This window comes from Molothrus aeneus, chromosome 8, assembly GCF_037042795.1.
Source record: "Molothrus aeneus isolate 106 chromosome 8, BPBGC_Maene_1.0, whole genome shotgun sequence".
Taxonomy (NCBI): domain Eukaryota; kingdom Metazoa; phylum Chordata; class Aves; order Passeriformes; family Icteridae; genus Molothrus; species Molothrus aeneus.
The window spans coordinates 3,184,063-3,210,421 of NC_089653.1; the positions used below are offsets into that span (position 1 = coordinate 3,184,063).

The following is a 26,359-nucleotide window of genomic DNA, read 5'->3' on the forward strand; positions in this document are numbered from 1 at the left end:
TTGAAAACCTCAGGGGACCATGCTGCTTTTGGGGCAGGGTCATGTTTACAGCACAAATTGTGCTGGGGCAGAAAATGAGGGCAGGGCTTTGGCTTTCTGAGCTGCAAAGGGCTGTGTTGCTGTACCTTGTCTGTGCACTCTGTGACCTCGGCTGGTTGTCCGTGGCAAAGTTAAATCAAACCTTCTCCCAGTTTCTGTTACACAAGCTGTTTTTTTTGTCAAGGGCCAAATATTCTCTGAGTGCAGATATCACTGGAGAAAAAAGGCTGACAAAGAGAAATCATGTCCTGTCATGCATGTGAACAGCAGCATGAATTAAAGGAAGCCACAAAGCTTTTACTGCAGGGAGGGGAAGGTAGGAAGAAGTGAGATGGGGCCATCTCTGGTGTTTGCCAGGCTGTGGCTGCTGGAGCAAGCCTCTGGCCTCTGTTTTGCAGCCTGCCTTGTCCCTAGTCCAGCTCATAAGCTGTGCTGTAAAGAAGGGTCTGCATGTAGTCATTAGCCATGAAAAATGCTGAGTGAGATGTGGGGCATGAAACTCTTGACAGGCTGAGATACTGCAGCATTTAAACGTCTGAAAGGTTTTATTTCAAACTCTGGAGCACAGTAGAAACTTCAAAGCTATTGTTCTCAGCTGGTGCACCCTTTTCAGATGCAGAAGGGCTTTCATGGCCTGGCAGGTTGGCTTCTTCTGGAGTTAAAATTGGAGGTTATTTAATGTGCTGATGGGAAGCGGCCACTAAGTGGAAATAATTGTTTTAATGTGAGTGTGTTAACCATCCTTGAGGTATTTTTATAAGTATCCTAGAACAGAATTGCATGTTTCTTAAAGCTGGATGCAACCACTGCTCCACCTGGGAGCAGTTCCTCCCCAGCAACAACACGCAGCTCTTCTTATAAAGGGAATTTAAACTTAATTCACCTCAGCAAACTATAGGGTGTATGGGAAGAAGAAAAGTATAATTATCAGAGCTGGTATTAGCTGTGCTTCTGTTGTGAGGTGCAACCTGTGTTTAGATGGGATTTAGAGACCATTTAGAGCTTGTCACTACAGCTGGTCTCAGCTTAATTGCACAAGAAATGCATTGAAGTTTTAAATCTGAGCTGGCTTTTGTTGAGTTCATTGCTGGTAGCAGATGCTGCGTCGACACCTGTGGAAGTCTCCTCCCAAAAAACCCCATACAAGTGAGTGTTGCAGGTCCTGGGTACCAAGTTACAGCCTGCTGTCCTGATCTTCCAGGCTGCTCTTGAGCAGCTCTGATGGAAGAGCAGGCAGGGAGCTGTGGTGGGACTGCAGCTCATCTGCCAGTGCTTCCTCACAAAGCCTGGGACATTTTCAACTTCAAGTCATTACCAACCTGACCAGAGATAAAGGGATTGATGCCAGTGACTTGGTACCTGCTTTCTGTAGTGTTTATCCCTGTGGTGGAGCAGGGTGTGTGTGGATGAGGTAGGACACCTCTATGTGTTGGATTGATTTGTAGGATCACGGGGTCAGCAGCAGCCTCTTCCAGAACCCTGCAAAGCTTCACCTGACTATCGGGACACTGGTGCTCCTGAATGAACAAGAGATCCAGAGAGCCTGTGACCTCCTGCAGCAGTGCAAAGAGGACTTTGTGGAGTAAGTGGTGGGAGAGGGATGTCATCACCAAGGCCTGGAGAGAGGGGAAAGCAGCACTCTGTCTTGACGAGGAACAGTGAAGAGAAGAGCAGCTCAGTAGTCTTCTCTCAACTCTAGAAATTTAGAAAAATTTAGAAATGTTTTGAAACATTTAGAAATGTTTCAAATGGGGCAGTAGAAATCACTGAGCAGCCACAGAGAGCCTTACAGCATCTGTAGCTCAGCTCAGACCCTCAGCATTCCCTGGAAACCTGCTCTGCTCACTTCCCCTCCTCACGTGCATCCCCGTTCTTTGTGCCTGAGCAGTTTTTGCCGCTGTCCCCTGCCTGCAGCAGAGGGAGGGCTGAGCTCCCTTACCTTTGCACGCTGCCTGCAGTGGGCTCTGGCTCTGGCACTTCCCTCCTGCCTCAGAGCAGATGCTGAGGTGTCCTTGACACACATTCCTGGCTGAGGGGAGCCATCAGGAGCCCTGTGAGCAATCAGCCTGAAAGTGTCCGTGCTGCTCTGGGAGCGCGGCTGCCTCGCTGCCTGTTAACACCCAGCTGCAGATGTTGGGGCTTTGGCTGCAAATGTGCTCCAGTGGCACCTTAATTAGCTTATCTCTGGTCAGCTTAGTAATTGAAGATGGCCTGAGGGGGTGGTTTATTTATTTATTTCTGCAAAGCCTTTGCACACAGAGCACGGATCCCTTGCATTCATTTATTTGCTGCCTCGGTGCATGAAGAATTGGCCACACTGTGCCAGCTAATATCTGTGGGAATTAATGCATGGCCAGAATTCATACCTCTGCCTTTAAAAGGATGGCTCCAGTTCAGCTGTTGAACAGAAATGCAAGTGTGTTTCCAGGGGGAGGCTCTGAATGCAATATTTGGAAAGTGCCAGCTTCCACATAAGTGGATTGAACAGATGCTGAGAAAATCATTGCTCCCTGTTTCCTTTAGTGAAGGGGGAATCAACACTTGAAGGTAACCTTTAGTTTATTTCCCCTTCCACACCCAAGTAAATATACTTGGAAAATTAATTAGGCTCCCTTCCACCTACATAAACCTTCATTAGCTTTCATTTCCTTTTCTGAAGTGCAGGCAGTGCCCTCTGAAGGTAGCTGTGACCATTTTGACCCTTTTTAGAATATGTGACCTTTAGTGCTGTTAATTTGGTGTCCATAATAGTACATTTGTGCTGTTTCCCTCCCAGTGACTATACTGGGAAGGGAAAACACACTGCTTATTTCACTTGGGAATCTTTGCTGAGCACCTCAAAAGCTGAACAGGAGTGAGCAAGGTCAGAGCAAAGTCACACTCACCTTGTTAACTTGTGTTTGTTACATCTGCCTGCCAAGACACTCCCTGTTCTTTCCACAAGCCCTGGGTGTTGAACAAGGCTTCACTTACTCACAGGGAGCACTGGCTGTGGCACCAGCCTCCCAGAATGGTAGAGGCAAGGAGGCAGAGTGTTGGGAAGCAGATACACTCTACAGGGCGTTTGCAGGTGTGGGAGTGCATATTATATCCTGCATGAAGAGCTGGAGCTGATTTTAAACCAGCTCTGTTTACTGGCTGGATGTTGCACTCAGAGCTGTGTTCTGTATCAAGTGCCTTTCCCAGCAAAAATCAGAGACTTTATGGTTGGTCTTTTCACAGGGAGGCAGGAGCCTCTCTGGAATGAGAGCTTGAACCATTTCCTTCTGCTGGGTTTCTGACATGTGGATGGAGATCTCCATGTTGGGGTGGCCTGTGAGCACTGACAAGTTGACTTAATGTGTGTCTGAAACACCAAATGTATGAACTCAAACTCTTCTACCACTCAGGGTGACAAGGCAATAGCAGCCATAGGCTTTTGAGTTTTAGGAATTAGGGAGACTTTTTGAGTTTGGGTTTTTGCAGTGCAAACAAGCTGAAAAATAGGGGACAGAAAAGAACTTCTGAGTGGAGTTCACTGCCCCATAGGCTCTGTGTAACATTTGAGTCCCACTTAACATCAAATTTGTGTCTCACTACAGCAAAAAGAGTAATCTCATTCCCATAGTAAACCCAAATATTTGGTATGTGCACAAGGAGCACTACGTGTTGCATTTCAAGAGCTGGTGTGATGTTTTTCTTTTTAACATCAGGAATTTCTTGAATTTTAGCCAAATTACTGGAGGCCAGCCCCTGACAGTGGAGGTGGCAGGAGTGGAGTACATGAACGATGACCCTGCCATGACAGATGTCCTTTATGCCAAAGTCCACATGAAGGATGGCTCAGACAGGTGAGTTCCCCGTGCTCCTGTCTTTCATTCCTCCCCAGAGTGCCAGGGAAACCCTCTGGAGCTGGTGGGTGTTCCTGGCAGTCCTCAGGCCAGCAGTCACCAAGATGAAGTCATCCTTGCTTCCTGAAGCAGTTAAGGCAGTGATGTGTTTGCTCTTTAACTCAGTCCCTGGTGCTGCAGCTGAAGGATGTTATTTGTTTCTGCAGCAGTCTGTCAGGGTGAGTGATGGAGTCACAGCTCACACAGGCATAAGATGGCCAAGGAGATACTCTGAGATGACTTAGAAGGCAGGAGGATTTGGCCTCTACTGTCTTGTTCCCAACCTGCAGTCCAGATTAATCTGGACAGCCTGGTGTGTTCTATTCTGCAGCACTTAAAACCCAGTTAACCCAGAAGGTCCTCAGAAGAGCATGACCTGATTACAGAGTTGGTTTGTGTGTCTGCAGCAGCCTGGAATGGGTGCTGGCTGTGAAATGCCTTTGGGAGCTGCTGCTGCAGGATCTTGAAGCCTGGTTGGTGTCAGCTCCAGTGTTTGTGCTGTTCACCACTGTGGCTGATGGCTTCAGCTCCACAAACAGCCCTGCCCAGGATGTGGCAGTGTCTGGACAACTTTCCTTCATCTTGTTTTTGACAAGGACTACATCACCAGTGGCACCATCTTTTCTCTTGGTGCTTTCTGGAAGACTGTGGAAACATGGTGGGGCTTGGAGCATCCTGGTCTGGTGGAAGGTGTCTCTGCCCATGTCAGGGTTTGGAAGCAGCTGATCTTTAACACCTCTTCCAACCCAAACCACTGTAGATTCTGTGATTAACAGAAGAGCTGATGTACTCAGTGCTGCTGGTTGCCAGAAACAGGGAAGGGGAGTAGCCAAAAGAGCTTTACCTCCTGTCTCTGAGCCTCAGCCTCCTCTCTGCCTGACAGCACTGCCCTTTTGTTGTGTGTTCCCATTGCAGAGGACAGCAGGAGCTAGCAGAGGAGCATGGAGCAGTGCAGCTGGAGGAGGGAGGCTGTGAGCAGGGACTGGCTCAGGGAAGAAGGGATGTGTTCTGGCATATCCTTTCCCTGAGGGCTGAGGAGATGGTGAGGGGGGGCCCTGCTTAAAACCACACTTTGGCAGCTGTGTTGAAGTCAGAGATCGGAAGTGGGATAAGGAAACGAGGGGGAAAATGAAAAATGCAAGAACTGCTGAGAGGCAGTAGGAATTGAAGTATTTTCTTGGCTCTTCCACTTTGAAGTCTGTCCTACCCTGGAAGAGGTGAGATAAAAACAAATGGGGCAGGTGGGGAACCAGGGCAAGGCAGAGATCAGCCAGGAGCCAGAGCACAGGGAGAAAGAGCAGGAGCACTTGGAGAGATGAGATGGAGACAGACACTGCATGACCCAAATGTCCTTTGGTGGGTTTTGCTGTAGAGAGTATCTAAAATACCAGCTCTGGGCCTCTTCTCCTGAGTCACCAAGCTCTGGCTCTCTCTGAGGTGCAATGCTTGCCAGTCTGGTTGCATCTGAAAATAAATCTGCGGCCTGAGGAGCTGGGAGAGGAATCCTGTGGAGCATAAGCAGGGCCTGAATTGACAGTGATGTCTGCCTGCCTCTGGGGACAGCTGGAATTGTTGGTACTTGCACCCTGCTCTGTTTCAGATGCCAGCTATGCCCTGTGTGGTGAGAACACACTCAGGCATAATGCTGGAGAAAGTGCTGATGTGCATCAGGGCTGGCAGAGCTGCTTTGGGCAGGGGAGAGAAGTGAGGACTTCAAATCCACCTGGCCTTGAGACTGCAAACAGCACTCCCCACCCCCCAAGAAAGGACTGATGCTTCCACTGTCCTTCACAGAGATCTGTTAGCTGAGGTTTTTAACAAAACCAGACCTTGTGCTTTGCATGGCACCTGGAAACTGCCAGGCTTCTCTTCCACAGCACCTGTTTTGCTTTTTGCATAGCAGCAGGCTCAGAGAGGGCCAAGCAATTTGAAGTTTTAATCCTTGGTCCAGACTGGTCCTGCCCTCACCTGCAGATTAATTCCCAGACTAGGCTGAGTTGGAAGGGGCCCATCAGGGTCCCCTTGGTTGGGTCCAGTTCCTTGCTCTGGCCAGGACACCCCAACAACACCACTCTGTCCCTGAGAGTGGTGTCCAAGTGCTCCTGGAGCTCTGGCAGCCTTGGGGCCAGTGCCAGTTCCCTGTTCAGTGCCCCATGACTATCTGGGTGAAGCACCTTCTCCTGATACCATTTACCTTGCACTTCTCCCCTTACATAGTTCCTTAGCTATTAGCAAGCATCCAGAAAAACATTTAGCTTTGCAGAGAGAAAAAAAAAAGGTATTTTTGTATTGATGGAGAGCAGCTTTTCCTTCCTTTGAGGTTCCAGCAGACACTGTGTTAGACCAGCAGTGATTATAAAGAGAGGACAAATGGTGATGTCTCCACAAAGCCCTGCTTTGTTTTGTGGCCTGTGACACAGGTCATTGCTGAGCAGCTCCTTGAACCTGCTGAAACCTGCTGTGCCTTGCTGAAGGAAATGGGGAAGCAGTTTCTGAGCTGCAAGGCCAATACCAGAGGAGAGCAGCAGCCACGTGGCTTCCTGTGCTGGATCAGAGTGCTGCAGCCTGTGCTAGAGAGAGGTGTGTGCCTTCCTGTCTCATGCAAGATGTCCTGTTAGCTCTGTGTAGTTCCTGGCATGGCTGAGGGGTGGAGTTCCTTCCTGATCTTTGGATGATCTTGATCAGCTTAAGCTGTAAAGCAGGAGATTTGATTTATCCTGACTTAGCTTGCATAACTGCAGACAGAATTAGGGGTTGGCAAGCCCTTCTGCACATATAATGGCTCAGACTGAAAGAGGGATCATGCTCTGATGCCTCCCACATGGCAAATAATTTCCATTATAATTCATTCTAATTTGTTTTATTTCCTTGATTAACTTTATAACGTAATAAAGCACCATTTTCACTTGAGCTATTCTCTGTTAATTTGTTTTAGTATTGTCTGTAATGATATTCATTTCATCTTTGTCATTGCTAATTTTAAAAATCACTGAAGTAAAGCCAGTAAATAGTAAAAAGCCGTGACAATTGGTAGTTTGAGAGTCTTGAAATGGTCACATGGGGGCTGGCAGCCCGTGAGGGGCAGCCCAAAGCCAGCAGTGGGGTCAGAGCTGGCATCCAGAGCATGGCAGCCCCAGGCTCTGGGGACAGGCCATGCTCTGCCACAGCTGAGACACCGTGGTGGGATCTCACAGAGCAGAAAGCTCTGCAGTCCCTGGGACGTGCTGGGGGCAGCTCAGATTCTTCTGCACACACTGAACACCCTCTGGCATTATTTTCAGAAATGGGAAGCTCTCATTCTGGCATATCCTCTCCACCTTTGGTAAGAATCAGGCACTGCAGGAATTTTTTGGGCACAGCAGCAGCCTGGAAGCTCCTTCAGCTCCTTAGACATGAGCACAGTGCTCTGATCCCTGCTCCTGCTGCCTGTCCTAGGATGGGTCTGCCCTCAGATCCTGAGAGTCAAGGCCAGACACAAAGGTGGGAGTAAGTCCTTGGATTTTGCTTGCTCAGTAGCTCCAAAGCTGGAGTGCTCACCAGGATGTGCTGGCAGGGTTTGTGGCCCTGTCACCACGTTCTGGGCTCTCCCAGACAGCAAGCCCAGGGGTGGGTTGGTTATCTGGGGCAGAGAGGAGCCAGGCTGCAGCCGTCCCTGAGCACATCCTGGGAGCCAAGGTGCCTAAACCCCTGCGGGTGTGCAGATTTTAGCATTTGCAAGGAGAGTCACATTGTGTTTCCTGGCAGTAGGAAGATGCATCCTTCAGCTCCCAGTAACATCTGTCACTGTGAGTGAGCTCTCTGCTGTGCTAAATCTGCCCTTCCTCGTGGAATATTTGCAGCAGAAGCGATCACAGAGGAAGCTTTGTGCAACAATCAGAACTTCTTGCATTAGAGCTGAATGCTGATGCCTCTGCTCGCTTTCCATCAGGGACTGGCTCCCTTTCCTGTGTGCAGGCAGAGACTTCATTTCACACTTGCTGCCCTTCTGGCTGAAAAGCCCAAAGCTGATGCTGCAGAGGCTCCTTGTTTCACGTGGCCCTGTTCTTTCCCTTTGCTTCCCAGGTTGCAGATGCTCGCTGATCAGCTGGTGGAGCGCTTTGTGGCCTCTGGCCTGATGCTTAAAGAGTGGGACAGGGTGAAGCTGCATGCCACAGTCATGAACACTCTCTTCAGGAAAGATCCAAGTATGTAGAGCCTTCATCCTTGCTGCTAAATGCATTTAAAGTAGTCCCTTTGCTCAGCAGATGCTGTTGTTTGCTTTATCACCCTGGTTTTTCTTACTTACAGGGCTGGGGGGAAGATATCTGCAGATAAAACCCAGAAGAAAATAAAGCAATGAACAAAAGTCATAGATTCAAAACCTTGGCACCCTGTAGCACTGCTAGGGAAAAATATGTTCAAGTAGAATCATAGAATGTCCTGAGTGGGAAGGGACCCACAAGGATCATCCAGCCCAGTTCCTGGCCCTGCCCAGGACACCCCACAATCCCCCCCTGTGCCTGAGAGCGTTGTCCAAACACTCCTGAAGCTCTGACCATTTCCTGGGGAGCCTGGTCAGTGTTCCCTCTGGGCAAGGAACCTTTTCCCAATATCCAACCTCCCCTGGCACAGCTCCAGCAATGCCCCTGGCTCCTGTCCCTGGTCTCAGAGAGCAGAGCTGCTCCTGCACTGCCCTTTGGGAGGAAGCTGCAGACCCTGATGAGGTCTCCCCTCAGTCTCCTTCAGGCTGAACAGAGCAGGTGACCTCAGCCACTCCTCATGGAGGTGAGATCTTGGGCTCTCTGTGTCCCAGTGTTAAATTGAAACTGGGTAACAACTCCATGTGTTGTGCTGACCTTCAAACAAGATGAAAACATAATCCTCTTTGGTTAACTTAGAGACTGCCCATTTCTTTAGGAAAGCGATTCCATTGTCTTTCTCCTTAAATCAGATGCAGACAGATGAATGTGATGCGAAGCTGAATGTGAGCTATTCTTGAGTGTATGGCGTCTGCTGTCTCTGCCAAAAGATTGTCTGCTCTGAGCTGTCTCTAGCATCACTCTGATCACATTACTTTATAAAGCAGCCCTAAAAGCATCATCCTTGGGGAGGGGCAGTGTGTTACAGCCTGGTTCTCCATGTGCAAACATGCATGCTCTGGCCCCTGTGCCCTGCAATAGGTTGTGTCAGGAATTCTTTAGTTGTTGCCTCTCTGAATCTCTGCAGGGACAGTGATAACAGCAGGTGATTTGTGTCATTGTCTTCTGGGCAGGTTTGGCTCTGGCTGCTGCTGGAGTCAAAGAAGCACACCCAGGGTGCAGAAACCCTGTAAAGATGGGGCTCTCAAACTGAGCCCTGGAAATGTGACCCCAGAGTGCTGCTGTGGCTCTGCACATGGGCAGCTGGGTCTGGCACCCTGAGTCTATATTCTGCACAGCCCCATGAGGCACGAGAGGCATTCAGACACAATGGGGAGAGCGTTCCGCCAGCATTCCACAGGCAGCCATAGAAGTCTCTTTGTATTCCATACAGGATTTGAACAGCAAGCTGGATGTGAGGGGGACTTCACAGTTAATGATGGAGATGAAAAAGAAATACTGAATATATTCACTCAGTGAGGCAGAGGTGCTGTGGAAGGCACAGATCATGTACTTGGGGATTATATAAAAACCCAGCCGTGCTCTGGGGAAATGGATCTCAGATGTAGGCTTTTGGCAGCTGCTGTAGGCCTGGGTTGCTATTCTGAATGTCTGTGTGTGTGTGGCTGTGTGCCCACCCCACAGAAGCATCCACAGCACACGTCGGGTGCAGGCAGCACAGGTTTGTGTCGGGGCTGTCCCCATCCCGCCTGGCACTGTGCTGGCATGCTCAGCCTGGGATCTGGGCCTGTTCCAGGCCATGCAAGTGCTGTCTCACACCCTGCCATGGCAGGATGAGGGATGAAAACGAGCCAGAGAGAAGCAGGTGTGTTGCACTGAGCAGTCAGCCCTACAGAATCACCACAGCAGTAGCTGTGATTTGGGGCCTTTCCTTCAGGTAACAGAGGTGATCCCCATAGAGGCACCAGCTCCAGCCCTTTTCCTCCTAAAATCCAAGTGGAAGTGGGTTTTTTTGCACTGAGAACCAGGCAAAGATGGTTTATTAGCTGGCAGCTGACTTTGGGGAGGGACAGAGTGGGGGGTGAAGTACAGCACACAGAGTTCTCCCATCTGAAGCTCATTCTGCTGCTGGCTTTTCTCTCTACAGCTGAAGAACGAAACAACACAATGCCTGGTAAATCATCTTTCAAGGAGCGGGAGTCATTTAATGGCCAAAATATCCTCAAGGTCAGTATGAAACAATTAGGGAAATGGAGCCAGCTATGGATATTGTATAGCCAGAAGAGGTCGAAACACCTCTTCTAGACTGCTTTTGCCTTGGGCTTATGGGATCTCCAGGGGCTTGGGGGGGTGGGGGGAATCTGTTTAGACAATAACCAGTCCAGATCACTGGTAATTGGGAGCATTAGAGTATTTAACAGGAGCATTCCTGGAGCTGCTGAGGCTCAGAGCAGGGATATGAAGCACGAATGCTAAGTGGGTGTTCGTGTTGTCGTTTACTTCGCTCCTGTTTTACCCTGGAGACTCAGGCTCGAGTTGATTCTCAGCCCACCAGAAAGAAGCACTTGGTTGCTCTTGTTCTACTCATATATATTTATGAAACTAAACCCCACTCTCATTTCACTTACTCTTTTCTTTTTGGGTTTTAATCTCTGCTATTGATTTGCTCCAGAAAAATACTGGGTAGTGGTAGGGAGTCCCACCAGGATCCGAGGGCTTTGGCAGTGATCAGAGGTTAGAAAACACAATCCCCCAGACTGTGGAGATTGGGAAAGGCTCAAAGAGGGGGAGCATGCTGGAGACTCCCAGGCTTTGCCAGCCAGGGTTGGGGCTGCAGGCAGCCTCTGCTGCTCATCCAGATGGCTGTGGCAGACTGATGCTGTGCTGCTTGACCCCTGCAAGTGTCCAGAGAGAAAAGAGATGCACAGAGGAGCAGAAATGGAAAACAGCACCAGCATGTAAGCGAATCTACAATCCTCATTGTGTGAGAGGATTTGGTGCAGGCAGCTCTGATAAGAGGGAGCGAGGACAATGCATGGATACATTTGGGAAGGGTAAGAAGATATTCTGGCAATGAAGATACATGAGAAAGGATGCAGGCTGGGTGGGAGCTGGACAACTCAGAAGGACTTTAGAGCCCTCCCAGAGGAGGGGAAGAGTGAGCTTTTTTTGTATTTACAGTCTTAATAATGTATCAGGCACTGGATGCAGGGGGATGTGAAGGCAGGGAGTGGAACTGATTGATCTGTGTGCAGAGGACAAACAAAGGGACAAAATTAGGTTAAGCTCTCATTGTCCTCAAACGGTCTGTGCGAGCGTGGTGTCATGACTCAGCGTCACCACATGTTGAGTGTGTAGTGTGAGACTGCAGTATTGCAAGCTGGAGCAGGGAAGCCACAGCCCTGGTCCCTTTCTTGATGTGATCTGCAGTTTTGGATAGCTCCCAGTGTTGGGAGAGGTAGCTCTGAAAGAGGGAGATTTGTGTCAAGAGCCCTGAGTGCCTGCAGTTCTCTGTTTTCTCCACGTTTGCCTTCACTCCTTTCTCCTGCTTCTGTTAAAGTTGTCCTCAGGCTTTAGAGCCACATAAAATCAAACTGTGGGTCTTCCTCCGTGCTCTCATCCCAAAGTGTGTGTGATTGGGACGGTATTAACGATGCTCCCTCTGCTGGTCACACCGTTTGTGGGGTCTGAGGATATGGAGAAGGGTCTTACGGTGCACGGTGCTTGGAAATGCAACCACTCTCCTTCCGAGGCTACTTCTTATTCTTGATGCTCTCGGGAATACGAGCCCGATGCATTTTTAAAGCTCCTAATTGATTTTGTACTGACGTAGCCAAAAGAGCTGCTGGCTGTTTGGACTGCTGGTAATTACTTCAAAGCATGTCTTGCCACAAGAAATGTCATCCTTCTCTCCCACCTCCACTACATTTCCTAACCTGCCCGCTTCGTATTTCCCTTTGGTCTCCCACGTGCCTGCAGCAGAACGCCCGTTGGCATTAATTAATTACATGAGTCATAAATAGCTCCAGGCTCCTTACCGGAGGAGCCCAGCCTCAGTGAGCCACTGATGCATTCCAGCATGACCTTGCAGGGATGCGCCAGCTCCCTCCCAGCCTGCTTTTATATCCATTATTTATCTTCTGCTGGGGAGGCTGCCCTCTCACAAAGTGGCTTCATTAACTTTTGCACCAGGATCTAAAGGAAGGGCTGTTAATGAATATGGCTGCACTTAGGCAGGCTGGTGGGAGGGAGGGCCATGTGCCCTGCATGTGATTCCAGGTGGTGGGACTCTGTGATAGCTCTGCTGAGTGGCTGTGTTCCCACTTGGAACGCTAACAAAGCATGGCTGCTGGTAGGAGGGAAAGTGGGAAAACTCAGGTTTCATCACTCTCATTCCCATTGTGCAGCCCTGTAGGGCCAAAGGCTCAGGGCAGGACTGGAGCTGTCGGGGCACAGAACAGGATGGGAGTGCTGTGGCTCTGCTGTTCCATGGTCAGAGCTGGGGTGTGTGTTTGTGTGTGTGTGTGTGCAGATGTGCTGGCAGCACATGTTTGCTGATAACATGCCTGCGCTACACCAGGCTCCAGCTGGTATTTTGCTTTCAGCTGAACTAATCAGAATTTTATTTAATAATCCTTTGTTCTACCCGTTCCACGGAGTTAAACATACACTCCTATTTGTGCTAATAAATGGTTGTGCAGGCCGCTACCTTCCCACACTGCTCAGAAAATAGATCCTGTAGGATGACTTGCGTTTGGGAGTTTAAATTACTTCTGTCTTGAAGAATATCCCTGAAAAAGGTTTCCTGGCATAGGTGGAGCTGAGAGCCCAAGGGGCTGTGTGAGATTTGTGTCCAACAGAGCTTTGGCTTTGCGCTTCTCTGGTCCAGTCCCAAAAAGCTGGGGATGCTTCATGGACGTGGAGCCGTACGTATTCCCTCTAGGCTGGCTTTGAACATCCCAGCCACACACCGAAATCGTTCTCCGGTCAGGAGAGCTGAGGGAGGAGGCAGGAAAGAGTCAGGAGAGCTGAGGGAGGAGGCAGGAAAGAGTCAGGAGAGCTGAGGGAGGAGGCAGCAATTCCTGCTGAAAGGCCCCAGCAGCTCAGGCAGGGCCAGGCCTGGGGGAGATGCTGGGCTGGCAGAACCCTGCCGTGCTCCCTGTGCTGCAGCTGGCACTGAGGCACCCAGGGCAGCTGCCGGCATCTCCGGCTGCGCTGCCTCCGGGCTTTTATTTGGTTTTGTTTAGTGGGAAGAAAATCCAACTAAGGCTGCAGTGAATAAATGAAAAGGAAAAGAAACGCAGAAAGGCCGGCTGGCCAAAAATTTCTGTTGCACATTTAAGGGAAAGGAAGAAAACCACCTGGACTCTCACTGGGTCAAAATGGAATGAATTTTGGCTTGAGTTGAGGTCTGAGAAGTAAATGAATGGCCTTTGCCACTTTCAAACAAGAAGGAAGCAAATTCTGAGTGCAGAAAAAGCTGAACTCTGCCGCTTAGCACAGATCCGTGCATTAACAGCTTACAAGATTAAATATTGAGAGAACAGCTACTGAGGTACAGCAGCAGAAAGCTGCACATCTTATGTCTTTAGGGCATTAGGGGAGACTTTAAGCTGGGATGGAAGACTGGGAATGGGATCAGCCAAGGTGGTGACACATGCTGCCGTGCCCTGGTCCAGCAGCAGGGCTGCAAGAGTGCTCAGGGAGGGCTTCTAGGTCACATAAGGCATCATTTGACGGGGCTCCTTCTCTTTTGAGGCCTGCATAAGTGTATTGAGTTATGGCACTGTACCTGTTTTCACTGGGAGCAGGGGAAAATTGCATTTACTGTCTGATACTCTGGAGAGCCAGTGGTGTTCCCTGTCAGCATATCTGTCCTGCTGGGTAAGAGCAGTGTGGTGGCTGGGGCATGCAGCAGTTCAGTTTAAAACATTTGATGCAATGCCAGAGAGAGAGGTGCAATGGAAAAGAAAAACCTTGGCCTGAATAAACCCCTGACCCCTTCAAAATACCCCAAGCCCACCAAGCTCTAAACAAATGAACATGTGCAGAGCCAGATCCACTTGCAGATGAGGAGTGTGTCTTATGTTCTGCAGCAGTTGGAACCCAGGCCTTTTGTGTAAATTTTGTTTGTGGATTTAAGGAGGCTGAGTCTTTTCCTGATATATTTCTAAGCTGAGGTGAATCAAAGAGCCAAAGCACCGGCGTTAGGTGGGGATCAAGACTGCCTGGTGTTCAGAAAGGGTAAGAACATCTTGTTATCCTCAGCAAGGTGGTAAAGATGTAGATCCAAAGTAGGACTGACAGCTGGAGCAAATACCTAACAGGAGGTGGCTGCTTGGAAAGTTTAGAGTTAAAAATACCAAACAAAGAATCCACTGAGGTGAGGGAAGACCGAGTAAGAGATTGTGGTGCAACATCAGGATCTCAGAAATAAGCCAGTGCTTTCCTCACCTCCTTTTTACAGAAGAATCAAAAGCAGCAATGAAAGGCTGTGCTGGCACTTTGCAGAGGGGAGAATTCCTGCCATTAGCAAGAGGTACCGGAACAATCGAGGGGGCTCAGCAGTGTGCAATTAGAGCAACAGTGGGATGGGAGGATGTGACAGTTGAGCAGATGAGACTGGAGATCAGTTTGTATAATCATGAGGAAAAAAAAAAGGAGATTAAATTGGGGTTGCTGTGAAAATGCTTTCCTGAGAATTACATTCTTCAGGGGGAGAAAAAGCCATATTCATGTTATTTGCATTTGATGAAACAGGAATCTGAAGTGGCATTTGAAAAATCAGAGCAGACAAAGGAGGGAAGATATCTTTGTTGGAGTGTTCAGGCCTTGGAGGCAGTGTTGGAGGTTTTGGGGGAAGGAAGGCTGAACCACAGCACTGAGGAGAATGCAGTGCAGAAGGTTTGTGCTGCCTTTGCATGATAGAGATCTCTTTGGTGACCTTACCAAGAAAAAGAAAAGCCTTTTTTTTTCTCTCAGAGGTGCTCTACACCCCTCTGACTAATTTTAGCAGGAGCTGTGAGAGCTGGAGGACGGTTTGTTGAGAGTCTCTGAATGCTCTTTCCCCTGCACCTCTGCACTCCCACCCAGGCCAGCAGCTGAGCCTTTTGGAGGTTCTGTGGGTGCCTCTGCCTCCCACCCAGTGAGCATCCCCCCTCCTCACTTCCCTGAGATCTCTGCTGTGCCACCAGCCAGCCAGGGCAGTGTCACCTCTTTGATCTTAAGAGGACAATTTTTCTCCGTGGAGCTGGCAGGGCTTGAATTACAGCAGCGCCTTAATAGAAGGCAAGGACCCAGCACATTAAATGCAAAAAACCCCAACCCACTGATTAGCAAAAGTAGACAGTTCATCCCTAAGGTGCCATGACCCTTCTGCTGGATAATTTTTTGTGTCTGTCTGAATTAATTTCCTGGCTCTGTAGCTAGACTCCTCCTCTTGGTGCTCAGTGGGCGTTGTGAGAGGTCACGCTGACGGCAGCTCCGTGTCCCGGTGTTCCCGGATGCCTCCCAAGCCTCCTGCCATCCCTGCAGCAAAGGCTCTCAGAAACTGTTGCTGCATTTGCTGTAATAGGAGCCATGGGGATGAGGCTTCTGTGGAGAAATGCAGTGTTTGATTATTAATTCCCTTAAGTTGTACTGCAAATCCTTCATGTTTGAGGTGTAGGTCTGGGATCTTATCGGAGCCTTTAATTTGCTGAAAGGGTTTTTATTCTTGTCTGAAAGACGTGCAAAAATCTGGTAACCTCCAAATGTCCCGCTTGTATTTGTTTCTTAGTTTGCAGAATGCCTTTCACCATAGCAACTGGGGTTTGATTTCCTGAAGCACATGAATTTTCATGGATTTGTGATGGGGGGGACAGACCCAAAACTGTGAGCTAAAGCAAAGGTTTTGCAGCATGGCAATGGCAGGAGCACCACTAGATTTGGCTTGTGGGGAGCAGGGGATCCTGGAGGGGAGGGGATTTCAGCTGAACAAAGGCCTGCACCCAGCCCTGAACAGTTCTGTTTGAAAAAAATCCATCCTGACAGATTAATTTAGACTATTGCTGAATGTCACCCTCCCCACTGCTGCATCACCCTCTGGCAGCTGGGGTGGCTTTGCTCCAGTTTTATCAAGAGCTGAGGTTTCGCATCGCAGCAGCCACACAAGGATCAGCTGCTTCCATCTTCACAGAGCTGGAAACCTCATGCTCATCCCACCCGTGGAGGTCAGGAGGGTGTTAGGGGCAGCATGAAATGCACTCTGAGCTCTGCAGGTGAAACCCAGCTGGGGAGAGGCAGGGATATTGCACACGTGAGTAGCAGGGAACAGAGCTCCAAACAATGTTGGGAAATCAGGCAGAAACAAACAGGCAGCTGCAAACAAGGACAGGTCCAGGAGGGAGCTGTGGCACCGGTGTAGGATGGAGAAGTTCCTCAATACCAGCCCAACAGGCCAGGGTTTGGCTTATGGGGGCTGCTCCAGACTGAGTCAGCCCATAGAAATTAAAAAAAGAGGCAAATGTCCTTAAAGTAAACCTTTGACTATGCTTAGCTGAAGGATTTGTCCAGTTTTGGGTACCGTGGATGGGTGCAAAGAGCCCAGGGGACAACAGTAAGATCATTGGAGGGGTAGAAAATGTCTGCAAGCTGGGGCTGAAAGAGTTGTTTCAAGGATAATAAAGGGAAGGAGAGCAGCATGTAGGAAAAACTCTTGAAGCTTAAAAATGCTTTTGCCAGTAGTGGATGATAAAGTGATAAATAATGGGCTTAAATTGCAGCAAGAGATCAGGAAAATCTTTGTAAAAGGGGAGGATAAGGAAGCACTGCTCTAGAGGAGCTGGGAAAAGGGGGTCCTGATTGCTTTGAGGGAGCAGAGGTGTTAATCCAGGATCTGGCACCGCCTAGCTCCTCCTTCCTTGGAGAAGGGGAGGATGGTGGAGCTGATGACCTTCACTGGTCCTATCTTCAGTTTGTCCCTTCATGATTCCTCCATGGAATGTGTGCAGAACACCCATGAGATGGCATCTGTGAACATACCAAGAGCTTCTTGGCGTTTACGTGGCATTTGCTTTGGCTCAGGAAATAAAAATATAAAAAAGAAACCTCCCATCATGTGCCTCGGATCTTCCTCCATGCACTTGCTGCTGCTTCTTATGTTGGTGGTACTTTGCCAGAGAGAGGTGTTATGTTGTTTCCAAGGGACTACACCAGTGATATAATTGTGAGGGATTTTCCTGTGTCACAGAGGAGATAGCCCTGACTTGGGTATCTCCCAAGAGAGAGGCCACTGGGACTTCTATGACACAAGATTTTCTGCCTCCTGAAGTCTGCCTGCTTTATTCTTCCTAAGGGAGATGAGGTGAAAAGGTCTCTGCTGCTGCCTTTTAAATCTTGCCAGAGGCTGGAAGAAAAGGAGAGGGGAAGGGCTGTTCCTTGTGGAAGGGCTGGATGCTATATTGGGGATGGAGAGACACTCCAGAGCCAGCTGCACACTTGCAGAACAAAACAATCTGCAGCCTTGTGGCTGGTGCTGCTGCTGGGGACAGCCAGGGTGACAACTGCCCTCTCTGTCCTTCCCACCCATCTTCCACCCTTGTGACTCTGCAGAATATTCTCCAAGACTGTAACACCTGAACAGTCTTGGGAAATGTTGGATGGCCAGCCAGCCATCCTTCAAAAAGCCATGGAAAGGAAGCAGTTGCTAATTTGGGGAGGAGGTTGGGAATGCTGGGAAGAGCTGCCTCTCTGGATGAATGTCTGCCTGCTTTTCCTATGCTTCTCGTGCATTATTGCTGGCAAGCTTCCAAGCACAATTAAAACTCTGACAGATAATCATTGGTGGAGTGGTGTCCAGGGTGAATAACACAGGAATCAGGTATTTCCTTTTTTGGCACCAAATTGTTGCAGAAAATTTTGAAAGTCAAAAACAGAAGGAAAAATAATCTACTCATTTAACAAACTCCCCAGGTTTTGACAGTTTGCCTGGTTGTGCCTCATCTTCTGGGAGCCACCAGGGGCTTTAGTTTGGGGTTTGTCTGTCATAGTTTGGGGGAGTTTGGGTCATAGCTGGGATGGGGTTTGGTGAATTTTTTGGGATGAGGAAGAAGGAGCTCTGCCAGCACATACTGCAGCCTGAGAACTGTGACAGGTGTGGAGATAAGAGCCTTCTGGAGAGGTCCTGGCAGGCCTGTGTGGGAGGCTGCAGGACTGAGGTGCATTAAACAAGTAGGTGGGATCCCAAAAGCAGAATTGGAGGCTGTGCTTTGTGCAGCAAAGGAGGTTAATCAGAGGAACTCGGATGGACAGAGTTTGCTGGCGTTCAGTGGATTCTCTTAAGAGTCCATCAGTGTTTCTGAGTGTTAACATTTTCATTTCAGAATTTAATGTTTTAAGATTTTTAATCTTTCCGTGTTTTTGCCATTTCCTCCATCAGTCCTTTTTGCCTGGTGCTGGTATCAGTAATCCAGCAATTTGCTGAGGAGTCAGCGCCTTCCTGCTGTGTCTGGCATGGGATCTGCCCTTGTGCTTTGGCCAGATGATTTGGAAGGGTGATTGTTCTCTGCTCTTCTCCAGTGTTTTCCATCCCAAGCTGTGGATGTGGTATACACACTTTAATTCAAATATATCATCCCTTACCAGGTGGAAAGATTTCCAGGGAGGGCACAGAAAGTCTGCAGACAGATCAGGTTTTGTTGCTCTGTGTTGAGGCACCTCTTCAGAAACGCTGTTTAATTTTTCTCCATGCTTGTCAGCGGGTGCCTGGCATTCTGTTTGTTCCTCCCCTTCCCCAGAGGGGATAACAGCACCATAACATGCTGATTTCCAACAGAAAGCTCCTGGCTTTCCAAGCCTGTGCCCTCATTCACCGCTGCTGCCGATGGGGACACGCTGGGGCTGTGCTGGTGAGCGTTGTCCCTCTGTGCAGAGCAGCTGAAGCTCTAAAGGCTCCAGCTCCTCCAAAGCCTCCCTTTAATCTCTTGTTGGAGCTGTCCATGCACTGGGTTATCTGTCAGCATGATCCTCCTGCACGTGCTCTGCCATGGAGGCACAGCCCAGTGGTGCTCAGGCTGTTCACACCCTTCCTGGGTGGGATCTTAGGGTGGATAAACATCTTCCACCCAGGAGAAACAGCACAGGAGGGATTGCTGGTGTCCCATCCTCAGCGTGGACCACGGTGAGCTCATCCACAGCCATGGGCTCCTGGAGCTCCTGGAGCTATGAGCCTCTTCCTCCCAGCCTCTCTGAAGTTGCTAATTTCTGTGTTCATTCCAGACATGGAAAACAGGACCCTCCCTCAGCTCCCTGCTGAGGGCAGTGGGGCTTGTGAGGCAGATTGTCACAGGCTAATGACATTACATGGCAGCGCTGAGTCATCGGGGACAGTTTTGTGCTGTTGATCTGTAATAGCCCAGCCCTCAGGCACTGCTTTCTGGGGCTGGAGTTCACAGCAGAACTCCCTGCAGTCCAGGGAGGTGTGTGTGTGTGTGTGTGTGTGTGTGTGTGTGTGTGTGTGTGTCTGTGTGCACATCCATTCTATCCCGTGGTATCGCTGCTTGTTAGTGGGAATTTTTAATTGCCAGGCATCACAGTGAGTTGTTGCTCCCTCGGCATTTCCGAGGCTCTCCGCAGAGCTGCTTGGACTTTTTCATTAATTCAGGGTGGGGTTTTTTTGGCTGCCTACTGTAAACGACGTAAGGCTTTAAAAACTGATCAATAATCCTGATGGTAGTGGCAAAATCCAGGCCAAGGCAGCGTGAATGTGAGCCACAGATTACGTGAAGGAAGTTTTAAATACCTCTGAGTCCCTTCCCTTCCGTGGACTTACTTTGTCCTCCCACTTCCCCATGCTCCTCCAAGCGAATCCATTAATATTTCTCATGCTTGTTGAGCCCATGACAGGTGATTTAAAAGGCCCAGTTTGCGTTGGCACCTCCGCTCTTCATAACCAGAGCTGAAACACATCGCTGCTGTCCTTGTGTGGATTGGCTGTGATTTATTGCTGTTGTTGCCAGGCTGGAGCACAGAGGTGCTGGCTCATTCCAGGAGGGATGTCTGTGGGAAGAGAGCCCCCCGAGGAGGACAGCTTGACAAACACCCGCGCTTGGGAACACGACATCGTTTAGGCGCCTGTTTTAACTTCTTCATTGAGGAGGCATCCTCCTCCTTGCCTCAGCAAAACTTACTTCACAGGCTTGAAAAGGGGAAGAAAATGTGGCAAAGAGGCAGCCTGGGTTTGATCTGTTGCTCTGCCTTTGATAAGGAAGTTGTTGTGGTTTAGGGGTTGAAGTTTGTACAAGCAGTTTTGGCTCAGGTTTGCAAGGAGTGAGCAGTTTGATGTGTGATGTTCTCTCTCTCCCAAAACAAGTCTTCAACCTCTTGTCTTCCTTCAGAAAATGGTTGTCTCATCCCAAGGGAGGTCTGCTGGGTAATTTGTGGGTAATCGAGGGGAACAGGCCTCAGAGGAAGAAGGGTTTCCAGCATCTGAACAGAATTGTCTTCAGGGAGAAAATGTGGTGTCAGAAATGACAGGGGTGCTGCTGCCTTTTCCTGGCTCAGGATAAACAACTTTGGGGGGAGAAGTGGAGGAAAACTTGCTTTCTGGGAGCTACCACAGGGCTCCTTGCCTTTCATCATGACACTCAGACCCAGTCCCCAGGATGGGAGAGGGAGAGAGAGGAGCACTTGGACCTATAGTTTTCAGGCTGACCTGTGAAATATGGGTTATCCATCATCCAGTTCTCTCCTTTCTCTTGGCAGCTCATGGCTTATGGGGAGGGCAGTGTGGCTGTAGTCTGTGCCATCCCCCACAGATCCTGGGATGCTGCTGCTGCCACTCTCCAGGCACCTGCTCTGTCCCCATGGGAGATGCAGGCATCCTCTGTGAGCATTGCCCAAACCTTTGGCTGTGGCTTGAAAGGCAGGGCACATCCCTGGAGCGTTTGCTTGGAGGTGCTGGGTCTGGGGTTAAAAGTTAACAGTGCTCTTTCCTTATTCCATTCTAATTCAATTTGGGAAGGCAGCAGGGAGATGGAGGGCACTTAGTCCTCTAAGTGCTATTCCCTTGATGGGAGTTAGTAGCTTGCACTGCATGTGTGGTGTTGATTCTGTAAGCTGACCTTTACCTCCATCAGGTTCATTCTCATTTATAATACTTAAAAAAAAAAAAAAATCCCAGCCTCCATCCTCTTATTTATTCCTTGGGCATCGAGGACATAAATCCTTTGGCATGTTTGGATTTATAGAATTACTGTGCTTTTGCTGAGCCTCACGTCCCACTCCAATCAAATGACACGGCTCTGCGGGTGATTGCATTTCTCCTCCCCTGCCTCCCTCCTGCCTGCTCCTGATCCACATCTCCTCATGTTCCCTGCAGCCTTTCCAGGGAAAGGTGGGCCCTTGGCAGCCATAGGGAAGGATGGAAAGGGGAGTCAGCCAATCTTGGGGTTATCAGTGGTTGCTTCTGAAGGGCAACAACCTCCAGGTACCTTCTTCCCTGGTGCAGAATAAGAAATGCTGAGATGCTTTCCCAGGAGGCATTTCATCAGCTCTGCTCCAGGGCTCTTCCAAAACCAGAGCGTTTCCGTGGTGGCTGGGGAGAGGGGGGAGTTATAAATATCTTTCTTGGCTCTGCTTGGCTTCTCCTCAAGATAAATAGAAGTGAAAGTCAAAAGCAGAGGCTTGGCTCTCTGCAATCTCTTCCCAAGTCCCCAGGGACCCGAGTGCAGGATGCTTTTGTGATGGGAAGCCACTTCCCGGTGTTCCAGAGGTGTTGGAGGGTTCCTGGTGTTCCAGAGGTGTTGAGGATGACGTTTGAGGGGCCTCTCTCCACGCTGCCTGAGGCAGGTCTCAGCTGTGCAGTGATCTCCGTGCCTGGAGTCTGGTGGTTTCTGTCATGGGAAGCCTCAGGGAGCACAAGGAGCATCAGTGAGAAGCCAGCCTGAAACAAGAGCAGAGAAAAGTGTCTGTGGTTGTCCTCTAAATCCTGTAGCATGTTTACTCTCAGAAAGTACAGCCACATTACCAAAAATCAATAGTTCTAGCAGCGTTCCTCCCTGGGAAACACACAGCTGCTCGAACACACGGGAGGTGGTGAATCTTAAAAAAGCCAAGGGAATACAAAGTGCTTTGGTACAATGGCTTTGCTGCACTTTTAGCAGTGTACAAATGGAGGGCCCTTGACCTGGGCAGTGTCTTCTGGGGCTTCCCAGTCATCCTTCTGCTGTGACATGCCTGAGGCTGTGTGAAGCAAGAGGGACTCACTAGTCTCATTAGGGGCTCATTAGTCTCATTAACTAATTTTTGCTTTGAAGTACCTATGTTTAGTAAGAAAAACAGGTTGTGGTGTGCAGCAATAGCATAAACAAAACTCTTCCTTTGGTTATTTTGTGGAAAGCTTTGACTTCTAGCGCTGCTGATGGGTCTGGCACATGCCAGCATTTATTTTGTTTTCTTCATGGAATCCTGGAATGGTTTGTATTGGAAGGGACCTTAAAGTCCACCTCATTCCATCCCTCTTGCCATGGGCAGGGACACCTTAGATCAGAGTGCTCCAAGACCCTTCTAACCTGGCCTTGCACACTTCAGGGATCCAGGGGCAGCCACAGCTTCTCTGGGCACCCTGTGCCAGGGCCTGCCCACCTCACAGGGAGGAATTTCTTCCCAGTATCTCAATCATGCTCAGGCAGTGGGAAGCCATTCCTCTTTGTCCCATGACTCCATGCCCTTGTCCAAAGTCCCTGTCCAGCTCCCTCGGAGCCCCTTTAGACACTGGAGAGGGCCCTCTTCAAACCCTAGTACTCCTTGCTTCCCAGCACACCTGCCACTCCCTCTGTCAGGAATCGAGAGAGAGGTGATTTCTGTTTTTCCTGGGTGGAGAGGGCTCTGTGATGGGAAGGAGAGACAGTGTGAGCAGCCACTGTGACAGGGACAGGTGTGAAGGTTTGGGGTGAGTGGGCACAGTGGCAGAGCAGTGCAGGCAGCCCCAAAGAGCACCATCCTTCCTTCTGAGGTCAGCCAAAACAAAGAGAAAGGTGACCAACCCCTTTTTACTGCCATCTCTTATTAATGAGACATTTTATCCTAAGTCCTCCAACATGAAAGATGCAGGCTTTTGGAAACATAATTAATCTTTCTTGTATAAATCTTTAATTGTATGAAATGGAGTTTGTGTGGCTGTCGTCATTTCTCTTCCTCTCTTTTCCTCCTCTCCTGGTTTGAGATGCTTCCTTAGCACAGCTTCTTTTCTGCAGGCTGCTCTTCTTTAGGGCACTGACCCCGTGGAGCCACCACTCACAGTGTCCCTGGAGGCCACGCTGCTGCCCTGGGGTCTCTTGCTCTGCCCCAAGATGGGCAGGGAATCACTTTCCCTATGGCTCTTTTCCTTTGTGGAGTGACAGCAAACCCAGGAATTGTCCTGAAAGAAAACTAGCTGGTCTCCTCTGGAAAAAAGGGTATAGAATACTCTTGGGACAAACAACAAAAGAGCAGTTGTGCCCAAATCAGTGCCAGGCAGAGCCAAATGCCTCTTTGGAGGAGGTGAAGTGCAGCCTTTCAGATGCTAAGTAGTTATTTGGGATTTCAGTCAGTCCCTCTACGGAGGAATTGATGCACCATTGGCTCCAGGAGGATTAATGTGTTGGCTTTCCTTCTTGCCTTCTGTAAAGGGCAGGAAGGGCTGGGGACTGTCTCAAGCCCACGCCTGCAGGGACAGATAGAAAATTGAATAGGAGACAGATGGGATGGACATTTTGGAGATCTCCAAGGTGGGCAGAAGCCACTGCTCAGGTTCTCGGTGACTCACAGCTCTCATGTTAAACAGAGCTTCCAAATTAGCATCTCCACCGAGAAGCTTTTCCTGAGGCACAGCTGATGTTCCCAGGTAGAGCAATTTCCTGCTGCTTAATGGAACGGGAGGAGCACTTTGCGCTTGGATGCGACGACGACGCTTTTCCAGCAGTAACTTCTTGTAAGGAATTCTGATGTCATTTTTCTTGGTCTGCCCGGTGGGTTGGATTAATGGGCAGGGACACACCCCCCGGGCTCCGGAGCTGGCTTGCTTTCCTTAATTTGCGCTCAGGTCTTTGCGGAACAAAGACGGATTTGTTGAACAAAGCGGGGTCAGTGCTGGGATGAGGAGCCCTGTGCCTCCAGCCTGCTACTTTGAATTAGGACTGAGCTGTAGCTGTTAAGTCCTGCATCCTGTGGCCTGGATTGGTGCAAACCTGCTGGCCTCAAACCTTGCTGCTGCAGAGCCTGTGACCTCAAGAGCAGCCCGGGGGTGGTGCCTCCAGAGCAGCGGTGCCTCCCCACGCTCCCTCAGTGACACAGGCAGCAAAACAGAGGAGGTTTGAGCAGCTGCTGCTATAGATAAAAAGAGTTCAAGTGCAGTCCTTAGTGGGAAAAATAACCTAAAGAACACTTCGATTTAAAGGCAGAACCAATCTGTGAGGAGAGGCTTTTGACAGGGCCAACTCCTGTGAGAGAGCCGTGGGCCAGCTGCAGGCTCCATCCCTCTGGTGCCCTTCAAGTGTTTTTTTTTCTTCTTCCTTTCAGCTCTTTGAGAACTTCCACTTCGGGGAGGTGCAGCTGGACTCGGTGCGTCTCTCCCAGAGGTTCTCCTCGGACGCCTCTGGCTACTACGCCACATCTGGGCAGCTGTGCTTCTCTTGAGGAGGCCATGGTGGGTCTGCTCTGTGCATGATCCCTCAGTGAAAGGTTTTATAGGACATGAATCTTCAATGGGAACCTGGGAACTCCAAGCTGGGATGCCTCATGACTCCTCCAAAGTATGGGAACCATGGCATTTCCCTGCAGCTTTTCCCACTGCCCTCTTCTTCGTGGTTGCCTTCCTCCTCCTTTCCCCAAAACATCACAAAGTTGCCTCTTTGATGTCTGTGGATTGCTGGTTTTCCAAGAAAACTACTAGAACTGGGGCTTTTGGGGCATCACTGGTGTTTAAATATGGGGCTTTTTTTAGAAGAGGGAAGTTTGTTCTTAAAATAAGTATTTAAAATCCAGGAGAGCTTCGCCAGAGCACGATTTAATGATATTGAGGTCAGGCATTGCTTGGATCTCCAGCAGTGTGCCTCTGTGATGTGGATCTCCAAATAAATTAATTCCCTTCAAAAGCAAAGTGTTTATCTCCTGTTGCATTGATAGTTTCTGTAATTAAACTTCCAGCACAGCACATAACTATGGTAATAAGAAAGCACTGACGGTTAGAGCTCTTTCCAGTGACCGTTTCGGAGCGTGTCAAAAAACATATGCCTTGTAGGTGGTTTCTCCATTAAAAGCAGCACCAAGCTCTTTGATTCCATTGTGAATCCTTCAGAGATCTCAAGACAAAGTTGTTTTTTTCCTGTAAATCTCCACATTTGGTAAAAATAGCAACACAGGATTTCGACTTGCCCTAGGATGAACGCTTTGGAAAATGGAAGGTGCTGGTGCTTGGGTGTTTTGTAACAAAACAGGTGCTGCTGCCCATTCCTAGTTGCTTCCATGGATATGGAATCATGCTGTGGTAATGGTGGAGAGTGTCTCAGCCAGGGATAGGGGTGCTCCAGCAGAACCTAAGTGTCCTAGTGATCATTTCTAAGAGGTCTTCACCCCATTTCCTCCCTCCAGAGTGAGCTGGCTCTTAGGCTGTGCACAAACAGCAGTGGGAGTCATTCAGGAACTGGGATTGCTTTTCCTTTTCCTTCCAGATATATTGCTGTTTATGTTTCCCAGACCAAATTGCCTGTCTGCTTTCAAGCCTGCCTGTCAGGCAATCCAATCATCTGTGCTTTTGCTGGGTGCCCTTGCTTGTACCCAGCCAGAGCCGTTGGGCTGTTTGTGTCCCTTTCCTTGGCGTCAGAACGCCTCTGTGCTCTCCAAAAGCCGCCTTCCAAACGGTTCCCTCGGGGAGCAGAGCACAGCATGCACTCACAGGGAGGTGCTGAGAGCACTTAACACCAGTTGCTGTCATCTTTCCGCCAGCCTGAAGAGGTACTTGGCAAATCTCTTTGGAACAGACCTGGGAGCTGCTCACGCAGCCACCAGGAAAGTGGAGGTGCACCTTGGGAAGCTTCTGCCTGATGAGTTTTTAACGACTCTCAATGAGAAGTTGAGGCAAGCACGGGGTTTTGACAATTGGAGCATACTCCTCCCCTTCCCGCTTGTGTAAACATGTTTTAGTGACAATTCTTTGGGAAGTTGGTTGAATTTTGTTGGTAAGCAGCTTATCCCACTGCTCTAGCCTGGCGCAGCAAAATTCATTTCACACCTCCTTCCCCAGGCAGAAGTAAGGATTCTGATCTTTTGCCTGACATCACTGGGGTTTGCTGGCAGTTTTCCTTCCCATCCAGAGCATCCTGGCAGGGAGAAGAGAAGCTGGATGTGTGCTGTGGC

At 49.4% G+C, this 26,359-nt stretch overlaps 1 protein-coding gene across 3 annotated transcripts in view; it reads left to right on the forward strand.

Annotated features, from left to right (window-relative positions):
• The window catches only part of ASCC1 (activating signal cointegrator 1 complex subunit 1), a 34,944-nt gene extending 9,841 nt beyond the window's left edge, over positions 1-25,103 (forward strand). For 2 of the 3 annotated variants that reach the window (XM_066554471.1, XM_066554472.1), the window contains exons 6-10: positions 1,485-1,621; positions 3,750-3,869; positions 7,971-8,092; positions 10,134-10,213; positions 24,524-25,103. In XM_066554471.1, the coding sequence (XP_066410568.1) occupies positions 1,485-1,621; positions 3,750-3,869; positions 7,971-8,092; positions 10,134-10,213; positions 24,524-24,640 (576 nt within the window). In that variant the 3' untranslated portion in view covers positions 24,641-25,103. Of the gene's footprint in view, positions 1-1,484; positions 1,622-3,749; positions 3,870-7,970; positions 8,101-10,133; positions 10,214-24,523 lie in introns of those variants that run through there. The other variant, XM_066554473.1, reaches the window with a different exon arrangement.
• Positions 25,104-26,359: the final 1,256 nt, after the last annotated feature.